The sequence below is a fragment of the Siniperca chuatsi genome, linkage group LG7 (assembly GCF_020085105.1).
Source record: "Siniperca chuatsi isolate FFG_IHB_CAS linkage group LG7, ASM2008510v1, whole genome shotgun sequence".
Taxonomy (NCBI): Eukaryota; Metazoa; Chordata; class Actinopteri; order Centrarchiformes; family Sinipercidae; genus Siniperca; species Siniperca chuatsi.
The window spans coordinates 30,111,634-30,126,058 of record NC_058048.1 but is presented as its reverse complement, the minus strand read 5'-3'; the positions used below and the strand labels follow the sequence as shown (position 1 = coordinate 30,126,058).

General features: G+C 41.2%; 1 protein-coding gene and 1 long non-coding RNA gene across 4 annotated transcripts in view; one reads left to right on the top strand and one right to left on the bottom strand.

The window, feature by feature from the left end:
• Positions 1 to 38: 38 nt before the first annotated feature.
• On the top strand, positions 39 to 11,468 carry zgc:113149 (uncharacterized protein LOC541363 homolog). 3 transcript variants are annotated; one of them, XM_044203938.1, is made up of 7 exons: positions 39 to 197; positions 1,918 to 2,216; positions 5,057 to 5,151; positions 6,047 to 6,203; positions 6,713 to 6,892; positions 8,258 to 8,311; positions 8,680 to 11,468. In XM_044203938.1, the coding sequence occupies exons 2-7, from the start codon at positions 2,075 to 2,077 to the stop codon at positions 9,624 to 9,626; spliced, it is 1,575 nt and encodes a 524-aa protein (XP_044059873.1). In that variant the 5' UTR covers positions 39 to 197; positions 1,918 to 2,074; the 3' UTR covers positions 9,627 to 11,468. The 3 variants fall into 3 exon arrangements, with proteins under 3 accessions (XP_044059873.1, XP_044059874.1, XP_044059875.1); XM_044203939.1 differs by lacking the exon at positions 39 to 197 and adding an exon at positions 1,317 to 1,570; XM_044203940.1 differs by lacking the exons at positions 39 to 197; positions 5,057 to 5,151 and having other exon boundaries at positions 2,085 to 2,216.
• LOC122879611 overlaps positions 9,484 to 14,425 on the bottom strand; it is a 6,244-nt gene continuing 1,302 nt past the window's right edge. The window contains exons 2-3 of the long non-coding RNA XR_006378745.1: positions 12,581 to 12,670; positions 9,484 to 9,622 (exon numbers count right to left, since the gene is read on the bottom strand). This is a non-coding gene — a long non-coding RNA (uncharacterized LOC122879611). The remainder of the gene's footprint in view (positions 9,623 to 12,580; positions 12,671 to 14,425) is intronic.

Genomic DNA, 14,425 nt, shown 5'->3' with positions numbered 1-14,425 from the left:
ATGGGACTGATTGGTGCACACTGTATCTGGGGAGCTGGGGGGCGCGCAGCGGGCTGAAAATGTTGCGCGTTCAAGGGAGAGAAAAAAAATTCTCTCGCGCTGCGGAGTCTGCGCAGTGGCGTTGTTCTCGTCACTCCGAACTTTCGGGAGAACCACGGAGGAAGGAGGGGAGGGAGAGAACAACGCCATTTTTCCTGGTAATTATTTTCTATACATTCAGCTTTTTACACTGCACATCGCGATTAATTCTCGATAAAAGACCGCACCCGTGGCGATTTACGTTAGAAAAAGCATGTAAAGCTGCAATGCGAAAAAAAAAGAGCGTAACGTTAGCAGACATTTCGTCCTCTGTTGGCTAACGATAGTCGCGCAGCTGTGCTTGACGCAGCGGACCGGCGCAAAAATACAACACGCTGCTTTGTAAACGCGCGTGTTACATCCACGGTGAGTCCGCGTATCAATACCGACATTCGCAGTCAAATCAGGTTTTGTCGTTTTAACGTAGCAGCGATTCGGCGCTACGTAGCGGACAGAGATGGCGGAGTCGGTGGGCTGCTCCCTGTGAGAACCGAAAGGCACGAGGCAGCAGGGGGATAGGCAGGCACGAGCTCAACAAAGACACAAGCAGATCGCAGCTGATTGGCTCAGACGGGCCACGTGGTCAGAGCAAAAAACGCAATGTTAATTTATGTCATTTTACATTGAAAAGTTGTCAACCGTTGATGTATTAACTATAAATATCTTATTCATTTCGACAGTACACACATTAACACTATACTGGCGTATTGTGGTAAATCCAGACTTTAATGGAATAGTTAACAACAACAAATAAAAAAGCGAAAGGGGGAATATAACTGCATTAATTTGAGCAGCTTGACTAGTCTAACGTATTTTCGCCTGTTGAGGGGTGTGTGGTGTTTGTTCTTATAAATATTTTAGGGTATGTGTCACAGAATGATATATATATATATACAGGGGCTTTTAAGAAATATATATTTTTTTACTTTAAAAAGCAGATTCATGACAAACATTTTGGTCATTTGATAAAGATTGACACCTAATCACAGTACAACAAAACATTTCTCATCCATGGGTGTAACTCATCATCAAATAATTGTTTATTCTAAAATCCAACCAGAAGGGGGCAGTGTAGGGACTAAAGCTGAAGAAAAACAAAATGTTCTTGGTCTACGCCCGTGAAAACAACTCCAGTCCAACTCTACAGAAGCTTATTGCTCAAATATGTATCCTTTCTTCTATTTCTTTTATTATTTTCTAATCTCACTATTTGTGTTGGTCTTTGTAGGTTTTGTACTACAGCCATGTTGTTCTTTCCCCATTGTGGTGTGATTTTAAAGCTTCTTCACCATTTGGAAACCAATTCTTATAAAACTACTGGCTCAAATGAGCAGCTGTACTGTTTGAATTAGATGTCGAGACTCTCGGGACATGGCTGCGCAGTGTGTGGCGCTGCTTCTCCTGGACTATGAGTGGACAGCTGTGACTCAGCTGAAAAGATATCAGGCAACAAACCTGTATCTGAGTATAGGAGTCATCACGGGTAGATGTGGTACTGTCTGAATTTATTTGACTTTTCTTTTTCTGTTACGCAAATGTAATAATAGTACATTCTTATGAAACTCTTGCTCAGTAAAAAGCACAGCAGTAAAGCAATAACGGTGCCAAGCTCATGATGCCGCTTCATCTTCATACGTTTGTCTGCATTAGAGTGCAGCGTCTGGTATATTGTGCGTTTTCAGAAACAGAGCTCTTATTTCTGTTTACTTCGAGTTACTTAATTCATCTTTTCACATTGTGCTCGGTCTCTGTTCTTCTTTATCTCATTCTCCCATCTGCACTGTCTGTCTTTCCTCCCTGTCTCCTTTGCCTTCTCTCTGTCTCTCTCCTCTTTTGCAGGCCTCTTGCAGTCAGACAGGTGTCTTTAGTCTATACTGCCAGGTGGATCAGGACCAGTCAGTCCTCGAGGGTGGTGAAATTGGACTCGGCACCAAACTCTGTTGCATTGGGCCATCAGAAGAAGAAGAAGAGGAGGAGGCGGTGACGAGGTGGAGCCATGTCGGCCTCGTGGCGTGAAGATGATGAAGAGTTCAGGGTGGGAGGAGTAAAGGGAGGGTTGAGAGCTAAACCGAGGTTCTCCTTCACTGAGGTCAAACTGCTGCTGGAGGCGGTGAAGAGGAACAGATACATCATCCTCAGTGAGTAGGAAGGACTGTGTGTGTGTGTGTGTGTGTGTGTGTGTGTGTGTTGGCTTTTGGAAGGAGATTGTCTTTATTCCTTTAGTTTGGTTGGATCTTTGGGGTGCTTCTTGTCCAAAGCCTGTAGAAAGTGGTGTAATTCCACAGTATACTTTACTGAAAAGTTATCAAGCTTAGTATCATCCATCTTGGAGGAAAAAGGGAGATATTTATTGTTATTGTTTTATTGCCTAACACCAGGGGTGTAACGGTATGCAAAATTCACGGTCTGGTACGTACTTTGGTTTTAGGGTCATGGTTCGGTACATATCCGGTACAGCAGGGAAACAAAAAATATAGGAAATAAAACTTTCAACGGTGGCTCGTTGGCCATAATTCTTACTGTAACAGTTAAGGCACTCAGGTCTGGGGGCATGCTCCCCCGTAAGAAATTTATGTACATTTTCAAGTTAAATGCATCAGTCTGGTGCACTTTGAGAGCACAATTAAGAGGCTAGATCTATGAATAACTTTGTGCTCTAGCAAACAATTTAATCTCAAACATATTCAGGGTTTTGCCTATAGTTTTCTGGAGGGCTTAGATGGTGTGGTTGCGGTGGGGGGGTCATGTGATTGTGGGTTTGGGGGTCCTCCCCCCCCAGAAAATTTTGTTATTTGACTAAAAACTATGAATTTTACATAATTTTAGACTATTATTACAATATTTAATAAAAAAACCCACAAGTTGTAGTTTTTCACATTACACTCAGACATTAGTTGGAGAAACTGCACGATGTCCTGAAGTAACTGTGTGCCATAAAAAAATAATATTGGTTAAACAATTTATAGTGACAGGATCTGAACTGTGATATGTTCATCCTCCCAAAGTCAGGGTGAATCCACTAACCAGCTGTGGGGTGGGGGGGTTATCGTTAGGATTGTATCTTTATCTTATCCATATCTGCCCGATTCTTTATCAATACTCTTACCAGTTCTTTTTCATTACTAAAGAATTGGGTTTTTAGAAGAAAAAAAAAGAATAAATTCAGAACAGGATTAGAATTGATTTCTATTTTAAATATAACTAAATATTGTTTCTAGAGCAGCAACAGCAAAGTCACTATATACACTCAATAATATCTCACTGGAAACAAATCTAAAATGTCAGTGGAATAAATAATATTCCTGACATCAAAATATGAAGCATACAGAGTCAGTATCAGTCCTTCCTCCTGTCCTCTGTCCTCCTCCCTCTGCTGCTGCTGTGATCACACTTGTAGAGGGAGGAGGGGCTGGTTGTCTCATCCAGCAGTAGCTTTACAAGAATTTGCCATATTTTAAGATTCGTGGTAAACTAAGAAACAGTCACATACATACAGACAGCTTAGTATAAGTGTAAAAATATTTTCGGTTCATTATGAAACTGTGGTGGGACAAATTAGACTATGGCGGGCTGCCACAGTTTAGGTAATTAATGGGAAACACTGGGCACATGGTCACACAGAGCCCATAGTGACAACACAGACCTACAGAGACTTCAGGGGAAATACCTGAGCTGGTTAAGTTAGGCACAGTTAAAGGCTAGTGAGTAAAAGTGTGTTTTAAGGTGACTATTGAAAGTCTCAATAATGGGGGAGAATCGGATGGTAGGAGGAAGAGAATTCCATAGGATTAAAGCAGCGATAGAGAAGGCCCTGTCCCCATAACACTTAGTCCTGGATCCTGAGAGTCTGTCGGGAGGGGGGGCAACTTGCCTTCCGGTCTGTTCTTGTCTCGCTCCGCTAATCGACACATTTGGGTGATGCCGTCATAAGTGACATGTTGTGTTGACAGTGTTTCCACAGACATACCCTACTTCAGCTGAACAATGTCGGCACACAGTTTGACGCATATCGTTGCCCGTTTTCGCTGTAACGTACTGCGAAACCGTAACGCTCCCACACAGAGGATCTAAAAGTCGCGAGAGGATCCTCCAGCTCTGGTCTCTCATTTTGTGTTCGCCATTCAGAGGCAGCGACACTACATGAGCTTGACTAACCTGGCTAAGCCGACTAGCATGCTACAGCTGACAACAACTGGTGCACTGCCAAAACTCGCGCTGAAGAATTTCTGTTCCGCACGTGCGAGTAGTCGACATAAATCGAGTATTTTGACTAATTGTTTGGGCCACAGGTCGTACCGAACCGAGGGAGTCGCATACCAAACGTCTGGAAGTGTTTTTCCCATTGTGTATTCTGTTTCAGTGGTTTCTTTAAACGATATCTTCAATGTTGCTTTACACAGAAACACGAGACTCTCCTGGACCATGTAACGATCCTTTAGGTTTATGTTATGACCACCAGTTTCAGTTATTTCAACTTCGTTTCTGAGGAATCTTTGTTTGTCAGTCAATTTGGCATGGCGGACGGTCTAAATACTAAAATACCGATGAGCCTCTGTCACTGTCGCTTTGGGGAATAACCCAGGCAGGGGCGAGAATCATAGCAGTAGCAAATTCAAAACTCTTTGTTGTTGCTGTCGTAAAAAAGTAGCTCCTCCCACTACCCAAGTTGTGTGAAAGGTTGCTGTCGGTGGTGCTGGTGAACTTAGGTTGAAGCTTCTTTTGGTAGGTTAAAATTCAGATGTCAGGTGCAGCTGTGGCATCAGGAAATCAGCTATAAATATTAATAGATGGCAGTTTGGGTTTCCGTGTAGATTGTGTACTGTTTTCACTCAAAACTGCATGTAAAGATTTTTTACCAGCAGGGGGAGAGCATGAGCCAGATTAGCTGTGTGGACTGACAATACCACAATGGTTAAACATGACCCGGACTGATGTTTCTCACACCAACCAAGTCTCTCATCATATATCCTCCCTGTAGGGAAGTTTAACCAAGGTGTGTCGGCTGAAACCAAGAAACAGACCTGGGCTGAAATCACGAATCAGATCAACGGTCTGGGAGAGAATCATAGAGAGGTTTGTTATTGTGATCACTATTTTAGTCATGTTAGTGATGATGGTTGTGTGAATTTACAGGCTATGATTTTATTTATTTTTGTTGTTGTAAATTTGAGGTTTACTGTTTACTATAATTTTGTTTTAGTTATAGATGTAAAATCCATATTTCATGCGTTTCTCAATCATTAGCAATTCAAATTGTAAGCTTTTCTGTATAGATTACGCCAATGGTTCCCAAACTTGTAAAGATTTGTTCTACTGGGAAGCCCTTGCACCCCCTTGTCAGCGGGTTGTGACCACTTCAACCAAAGACTGATCCTTCCTTCTCAGATTGTTTTATTTAAATTTATAGAGGCCTTTTGAGGTAAAATTGTCTATTAATTCACAAGAGAAACAGCCAAAATGAGAAAAAATAATGTTTAAAAACAAATTTATGCAGCAGAAATATGTTTCTCTCTTTTTCTATCCTATTAACCATCTTATGACCCCTCAGATTTATTTTGCGAATCCTTGGGGAGTCCCAAAGGATGAAGGATTAGCACTTCTAGTAGTATTACTTTTTTGGTTAACCAGTTCATCATTTTGTCTATAAAAAAGTTTGAAGAGTGAAAAATACCCACGACATTTGAAAGAGCCAAAAGTGACGTCTTCAAATGATTTGTTTTGTCTTAGATATTCAGATATTCAATTGACTTTGATACGATATGGAACCAAGTGTTTTTGTGCTTTACAAATTACTAATCGATAATAAAAATGGCTGGCAATTAATTTTCTGTCCAGTCTAATCCACCAATTGTTTCAGCACTAGTTTGAAGCACCATTAGAGGATGTAGTAGTAGCAGGCTCCTACATGGAAAGGATGTATATCATCACAGTAAAATACTTTTTTAAAGGAGGTTTCATTTTCTCACAGGTGCGTCAGATCATGAAGAAATGGGCAGACCTCAAATGTGATGGAAAGCGACGCATCGTAGCCCTCCGGGGCCCCAATGGCAGCAACCTGAGGAAGAAGAACCTGGGCCCTGTGGAGAGGATGGTCCATAAGATACTAATGATGAGTCCTAGAGGAGGTGAGGAGAAGAGAGCGAGACGTCTGTGAAATATGATTTTACCAGATGAAAGTTAATTAATGGTAGAGCCTTTGTTGTGAGAGCCTTAATGCATAGTAGAATGAAGCATAAGACAGATTTTGCCCCTGAAATAGTTGAAAAAATTATATATATTTCCTATTAAGACAACAAACATGGCTTAATTTGTTGGATAGTGTTTTGTATAATATCCAGTGTGCCTGTGGATTTGTTGTGGCAGGAAGGACTGGACAGTATTTAGACAGCTTCTCTTTATCTCCAGCGTAAAGATAATATCAAAATTCAAATGCAGCAGCATATATGAGGTGGAGTGCACTGAAAGTCATGCAAAAACAACAGAGACGCTGAATTTTAGTGGTTTTGTGTGTCTGTGGTTCAACACTGCTGTTTTTGACAGCTGGTGTACCTGTCGTAAACAAGCAAAGTATTGGAAATGTGTTCAACAAAAATGAAATCCTTAACTAACTAGTTTTCATTTGTTGGTTTCTCAGATGGCGACAGTGATCAGGACTTGGGCGATGATGATGATTTTTCAAAGCTTTACAGTAAAGGCCCACACGCTAACCCTCCAGCTTACTCCTACCTCAGCTTGACAGACAGTTCCCACTCTTTACTTGGAGGAGCCTCCTTAGACCTTTCTCCTCTCTCGTCACCAGAGAAAGAGCTCAGTGGTAAGTAGATCTGGATACTAAGAAACGCAATGAGTCTGCACCAGTAACAGGGCAGGAAATTCACTTGTGTACATTAGTGTGTACACTAATGTGAAAATTGACCAGCCAGTTTCTCTATCTACCCCCTCTATCTCTACATAGACTGTTGATGTACCAAAGTGGCTGCTAGAGTGAGCTAAAACTAAAGTGAGATCAGAATTGGTGTGTTTTCCCTCATTTGCAACCAGAAAGAAAGGATTTGTAGTGGCTTAAACTGCCACAGTGCACAGTTTACACACAGCTTTGTATGTATGTTCCCCTGTACAAGTTTATTTGCAGTTACTGAACAGTGTTGAGTGACTGGTAGCATTTTTATATGTGAGTCAGGCAGCAAAAATATAACTTAATTGTCAAGACAATCAAAGAAAACAAAAGACAAGTCCCAATCCCAAAGTTAATGAGTGCCAGATTGGCAGTATGAAAAAATCTTATAGATAAGAAAAAAATACTAAATATAAGCTTAAAAAATATATAAGCAAACGGGGGAAAGATAAAGAGACTAAGGTGAGTTGTAAAGAGGAAGATAAGGTGCAACATCAAAAATATCTACATTACTTTGTGAAATATCTTAATTTGTTTTAACCTGATGGTAAACAACCACTTAATATGAAATAATACTAAGAAAAGGTACGTTTATCCATATACAACAATCTGAACAAGAACCCGCACTGAGAGAATATTAAAAAAAAAAGGAAGTTAAAACAAGACAAATAGGAAAAAAAAACATTTGCAATTTGTGACTTTTTCAGTTCAGGCCATAGAGACCACTCTCACAAGTTTGTCTACCCACAAGTCCAGGATAATTCAAGAACGTGACCCAGATTTTATAAAACATTGATGGTTTGTCCTTGAGCCAGTGCGTGATAGCTTCCAAAGGGATCAATTCAATAATACTTTGGAAACAGTGAGAAAGGAAGGGCGATTTATCGGAACTCCACTGAAGTAAAACACACATTCTTGCACCAAAGCAAAGAATAATATACACATTACAAAACAACTCAATAGTATGCATTATGACTGAGTTCATTTTAATGAAGAGTAGAAAAAATAGAAAAGTGTACAGACATTTCTGTCTCACGGTTTACTCGTGATTTACAAACTAGAAGAGTTTGACCTCATTAATGGCCGCGGGAATAAACACATTTGCCCACAGTGGCAAGGTAGACGACAGCAGACTGAGTTTATGCATGTTCAGTTTATTTTCTACTATATTGCCTCCTGTCTAAAATACTTCAAGTTAGAGGCGGTGTTAGACATTTTGGCATTGCAAAATTTCCAACTGCTGCTGAGCCCTCCATGGTGATGTGACGTTCCCATGTTTTGCAGGTGATCCTTTCCATTCCTCCTCTGACTTTGACTTAGACCTGGCTGACGACGGAGGTAAGAATGTAGTTTTTATACAGCCGGTATTTTCAGCCCAGCAACCTGACTGTTGGTTCTGGCTGTAATGGCACAGGATTATCTAAAATCTATCCATTTAAATTCATATGAAACAAGCATATGAGATGGGTTTGTAAGCTATCACGACATTGTATGAATGTGACCAATAGATACTTGGATAGGAAATGCTGATAAATGAAACCTCACTCTGTTTTAGCCAGTTTAAAGCAGTGACATTAACACTTAAGATTTAGTGTCTAAAACAACTTTTTTTATTTTACTTGGTACTTCAGTTTGAGAGCAACGAAAAGATTCTTGTGATGGGGAGGGAAAAATTGACTGACATGTTTGTCTCTGTGCTCTACCAGAACGTACCATGGATTTTGACGAAAATGACGACTCCGTGTTCTCCTCCTACCCTCCCTCTCTCCCCCCGCCCTCCTCCACCTCCCTGGACCCCCTGCCTGACGACGCCCTGCTGAGGATCAAGCCAGTCCACACCTACTCCCGAAACAACAGCCAGAATCACAACCACATCCAGAACCACACTTCATCCAGACCTCCACCTGGACCATCTTCTTCTGTGGCCTCCACCTCCTCTGTTTTCCCTTCAGTGTCAGATTCAGACACTGCCTCGTCCTCTGCTGCTCCTCCCCCATCGCAGTCCCCCACAAGCTCCAACATGACTGCCTCCTCCCTCCCTGCTCCCACCTCATTCGCTCCCCCTCCTCCTCCTCCTCCCGCCTCCTCCTCTACATCTGTTACAGCCAATGTCTCTACCTCTCACCCTGCACCCTCCTCTTCCTCCATCCCACCACCTCCTACTCCTCCCGCTCCTCCCACTTCCTCTGTTGCTGTATCCTCCTCCTCTGTTGCTACTAATGTGACCTCCGCTCCCTCCTCTTCTGTCCCCCTTTCCAACTCTCATCAACCTTCTCCCTCCTCCTCAGTTCTCCCACCCAGTCATTCCTCCACATCAGGCTCAAAGTCATTTGACCCTCTCCCAGCCGGAGCGTCCTCCCGCAGGGCCCATGACAACGTGGCCCAGATGGCCTCCCAGAGCCTCCAGCAGCAGCGGGCCAGCAGGATGCTTCTGACCTCTGTGTCTCAGTCCCTAGAGATGTTGGCTCAGTCTGTCCAGCTGCTGGTGGAGAGCCAGCAAGAGTTTGTGCAGGAGTCTCTGCTGTTGCAGAGGGAGACGGTGGACATCCTGAGGGATTTCTCCAACACAGCGCTGACAATGCTGAGAGACAAAGCCAACAGTGGACAAATGGGGACACATCATCATCATCCTCATCCCACTTCGCATTTCTGAAAAATGGAAATGAATAAACTAGTAGGTTTTCAAAAGAGACAACATGCCAGGATGAGAAGTAACCACAAGCCAAGTGCGGGAGAAGATTACAGGCGATCAGCCACAACCTGGAGTCCTTCTGATTTTAACATCTTGGTTTGTTCTTGTTGGCAAAAAGCATGAAAGAGATGGGTGATATTTGACTTTACTAGCCACTATGGCTGCTGGACAGAAAAGTTGCTTTCCTTTCCTGAAAATGGGGCAAAATGTTTTGCCCAAATGCACACTAGTGGCACCAACATGCAGTTTTAGGCCATGATATCATAGGCTGTTTAATTATGTGCCAGAATCTTGTTTTTTCTTCTGTATTTACTGTTTGTTTGTGGCAGGCTCATGTGTTTTCCACACTGTAATTGGCATTTTAAAAAGGTAGTGTTTTGAGCTGCTGAAATCATGTCACCCCTTTACAAATTTCCACACAGGCTAACTCATTGGATGTGCTGATATGTGGAGATAAAAACACAGATGAACATACTAGATGATGCAAGGACAGAGTCTTAACGCAAGTGACATGTTTTGTTGATGCTACTGCTGAATTTACTGCTTGTTGATGAAACACTTAACTTCTACAATTTCAAAAGGGTTCATTTGAGTCATGAAGGACAAATAATTATCCCATTTCTGTGCGATGTAGTAACCTGCTTCCAAAATGCCTTCATGTTTTGTCTCAGACTGCCTCGGATTATATAAGATCAGAGGTTTTCCTTTTATTTATTTAGTTTTCTGTCCCAAAACGGTTTAATTTAATTGAGAGGAGAGCAACTATTGTGCACGCTCCTGTCAGGAGCCAGTCAGAGAAATCAGTAGGTCTGATTTGATTCCAGTCCTTAAACACCTGCCTAACTCACCGTAAGGTGTCAGCTGATATAACTAAAATCACACTGAATGGATATTTTCTTTTATCCTGTGCCAATGAGGAGATATAAGTAAACATTTTATTATTTTTATTATACTTGATCAGGAAGGGGTTCTGGTCACTTTCAGACCGGTTGTTACACCAGGCTAACTGATGTCAAACTGCTGATATGTAGCCACTTTTGGTACAAAGTTCCCTAAGTTATGCTGGCATTGTGCTGAAGTATTTCATTCCTGTATAGTGCAGATAAACCCTGAATCAACTCATTGTCTGTTTTGTTTTTTTGTGTAACCGTTATTTACTGAACTGTCGAAAGCCTGCACAGAAATCTGATTTGCTATCGCAGGTATGTGTTCAAAATTCACTTCATTTTACTTGACATTGTGTTCCTTGGTTTGATTGTCTGATGGGAGTTGATTTACACTATTTGAACAGGGTAAAGTTATCCCACAATGCAAAGTAAAAACTAGTGAACAAGTAATGTTAATAAACAAGTTGCAAATGGCCATCTTGCATTGGGGCCCAGTTGTAATTGGAGTGACAGCACAGGTGTAACTAGAAATGACCAGCTGAGTTACTATACAGTCTTCCTCATAAAATCCCAAATATACAGATTTAAAAAATAAATATATCTATATATTAGCAACTTAAAAGTTAAGCTTTTGTTTATGAGAAACTAAGACAACGCCTCAGCATAGAAACATGTACATGTTAGTATTTTGGATGTTCTGCTGCCCACAAAACACATGATTATGTGCTTTTGAAACTCATTTTTTTGGCCGTCTTTATGCTGTCCAGCTCAGCGTTGTATTCTAAATTCCTCACTTGCAGTTGGCTCTCTCTGTCTGACTGACTGACCAAATGACATGTAACTGTGCTGTAACACCAGGCCATGTGATGTTTCCTACAACCAAATCCTGAGAATAAAGATTTTATTATTAAAAGAAGACAAATCTGTTGGGAGAGTATTTTCTGAATTTTTTTGACAATTGCAATGCAACAAAGGCAGTGGCGAGATAAAGTATAGGTCTGGTGATATTCTTAACCGTCAACAAATCACATGAGAAGACCAAAACCAACAATGAATGTATCTACTAACAAATACTGTGTGAGTATCCAAAGTCTGATATATCTTATTCATCTGTGCCATATCTCTCTACTGTTGTCTAAAAACACATCAGCGAGCCGCACTGCTGCACTGGGTGACATGTTCCTTCATCACCATGAACACACACACTGTAGTTTATTCTGACTCAGTCCCACACACACCGTCCTGCTGCCCCAAACACTCACTACAGCACCACATGTGGATTCATCCGCCGCTGAATATAGTCCCCAACAAATGGACTATCTCCTCCTGTTTGTGCTGCGTTTGCTAGAAAATACAGTGAGCAGCTGTTAAAGGAAATTAGTAAAAATGAAATGAGGTGTTTCACGTCTTCAGTAGGAACCAGTGGGCTTGGAGCTGAGAGCCACGGACAGGGTAGAGAAGTCAGAAAGTATTGAGACAGACTAAAACATTGTTGGTTTTGGTCTTTTTACTAGTTTAAGACAGAGTTTGAACCCTCAGTTACAATCTGTGTGTCCAGCACAGAGAGGTGTGGGGACGATTTGGTCTAGCATAGCAAAAATACAGCACTTTAAAGAAGTGAGCATAGACCAACATGCCCTCACTTTCCAAAACTATCCTCACTCAGTGTGTGAAACCCATATTGGTCCTTACCAAGATATAATTACAATAGCATGCACACACACATACATTGAATACTCTACATATATTCAGTGATTGAGTCTTTTTAGTATTATTTTATGAAATCATCCTCTGATCTGCTTTCCAGTCAAATGAACTAATAACCACTTCAGTGTTATCAACATCTTTGTGATCTGCACTCGTCACTAACACCAAAACCAGTAACCTAATCAACCCCATCAACCGGATCACAGGCAGCATTACTGCTTTTAAACCACTAATATTGTTGCTCAACACATAAACTCAGATAAAAATGTCATACAGCATCCTAGTGTAAATAAATCAAAGGCTTTAAAAATGGGGCCTTACTGTAGCTTTGTTTTGACTTTTTCCCGCTGGGAGGAGCTTTCCACTCCAGTCTGGATGGCCAGTTCCAGTAACTTAGTGGAGGTGCACTGCCTGAAATTAAATAATGGACAGGTCACCTTTTGTGTTATATATGTATAATAAAATGCACTTAAAAACAGCAGCTTTATATTGGTGCGTTCAGCAGGAAACGTGGGACTGATGATCAAAACCACATGAAAGCGATGAGATGATTAAAGGATGGAGAGGAAACAGCACATCTGACCAGCGGCGCTATGTCGTAACAGTAGGCCATCTGAGTCAGCACGTTGCTTATGTCACTTTTATTTCCCTTTTAATTTTATACTTATACCCACTTGATACTTAATTTATTTTCTGACCTGTATTATAGCGTATTATATTTTGATTTGCTTACTTCTATTCCTGTGTGCACTGACGTGACAGTGAGCTGCTGTAACAAAAGAGTTTCAATAAAGTATTTCTGATTCTGATTCTTGACAGTCTTCACCTTGAGCCATCACAAATTCATAATAATCACCTCGAATTCAGGGTGTTTCTCTCTCTAAGTACTGCTTAAGAATGTGTATTTTGCTAAATGAGCTTCAATATCAGAAGCTGGCAGGATGTGTTCAATGTCAATTTGAGACCCCTCATCACAGGTTATGGCCTCAGTTTAGACATGAGTTGGTGAGTAGGTAAATTAAAGAATATTTTTCCCTCTGGGGCTGTTCATATGAAGCCAAGTCCCCAAGTGCTTCCCACAAAAAAAAGGCAAAAATTTGGAAAAAAACCCAAAAGTCTCATCCTTTTAATCATCCTGTGACCCTTCAGATTTATCCTTAGAGAAAACTATTATTCTAAATCAAAAGCAAAGCTGACTAAACAAGATTAATGAGATTGCAGTTGTTTACTCCTAATACTTCAGGAAGACTAACAATCTACATATTCTTGACAACCTACAGGCCTAATGAAGGTTTTCTCAGTTTCATTTAGACAGTTCAAAAGCTCCAGTTAGAGCCCAGGATGAAAATGATGCTTGCTGAGGCTGACATACTTCACTTACTCAAAATCAAAGAAGGTGCAGTTAACCAGGCCCACTTTACAGCTGCTACCACAGTTCACTTTCCTTCTTTGTCTGTCACTGTGGTGAAGCGAGGAATATGGACTATGTGAGCCCAGTATAAACTGGAATGACGAAGGATTTAAAACTAGATTTGAACTGAGGGCCCCTCTACAGGATGGGGCCTCAAGTGAGGTAATAATGCAAAACATGTCGTTTGTAACTGCTCTCCTGAACGACATTTAAGAGTTTTCTGATCTGACGCCCCTATTGACAGGACAACGATATTTGTCAGTTCCTTCCAAAACTGTGACAAATGACTGTTTTCTGATCTGACACTGGTATGTCAGTGGTTTGGTTAGGTTTAGGCTCAAACATGACTTAGAATTAGGAAAACATCATGGTTTGGGTTAAAATTAGTACTTTGTTAAGGTTAGGGGAGCTTTGTTGTCATGGTTAAGGTTAAGGTAAGGTCTGAAGTCAACACTGACTTAGGAAAAGGGAAGCGGACGGCGCCCTCCAGGGTCCCTTAGTTCGATAGCAGGCAGTACAGAGGCAGACAGGAGACATTCATTGAGGAAGAGCTGAGTGAGTTTAATTGTATTTTTGATGCCACGCAAGCATACATTTCAATGTCTAAAGGCCAATTTGTCCAAAATCAAAACACTTTAGCACAATTATTATATATTTGCATATATACAGTATCTCCCATGAGAAGCAGCCTGCAGTATCACTGAAGAAAACTGGCCAGGAAGCATTATTTTCAAGACAGAAAGCCTGAAAATTGT

Excerpts from the sequence above, each read along its gene's own strand:
- zgc:113149 (XM_044203938.1), top strand. The coding sequence starts at position 2,075 with ATGTCGGCCTCGTGGCGTGAAGATGATGAAGAGTTCAGGGTGGGAGGA. Across the intron at positions 5,152-6,046 it reads TGGGAGAGAATCATAGAGAG|GTGCGTCAGATCATGAAGAA; the intron begins GTTTGTTATTGT and ends ATTTTCTCACAG. Across the intron at positions 8,312-8,679 it reads AGACCTGGCTGACGACGGAG|AACGTACCATGGATTTTGAC; the intron begins GTAAGAATGTAG and ends GTGCTCTACCAG.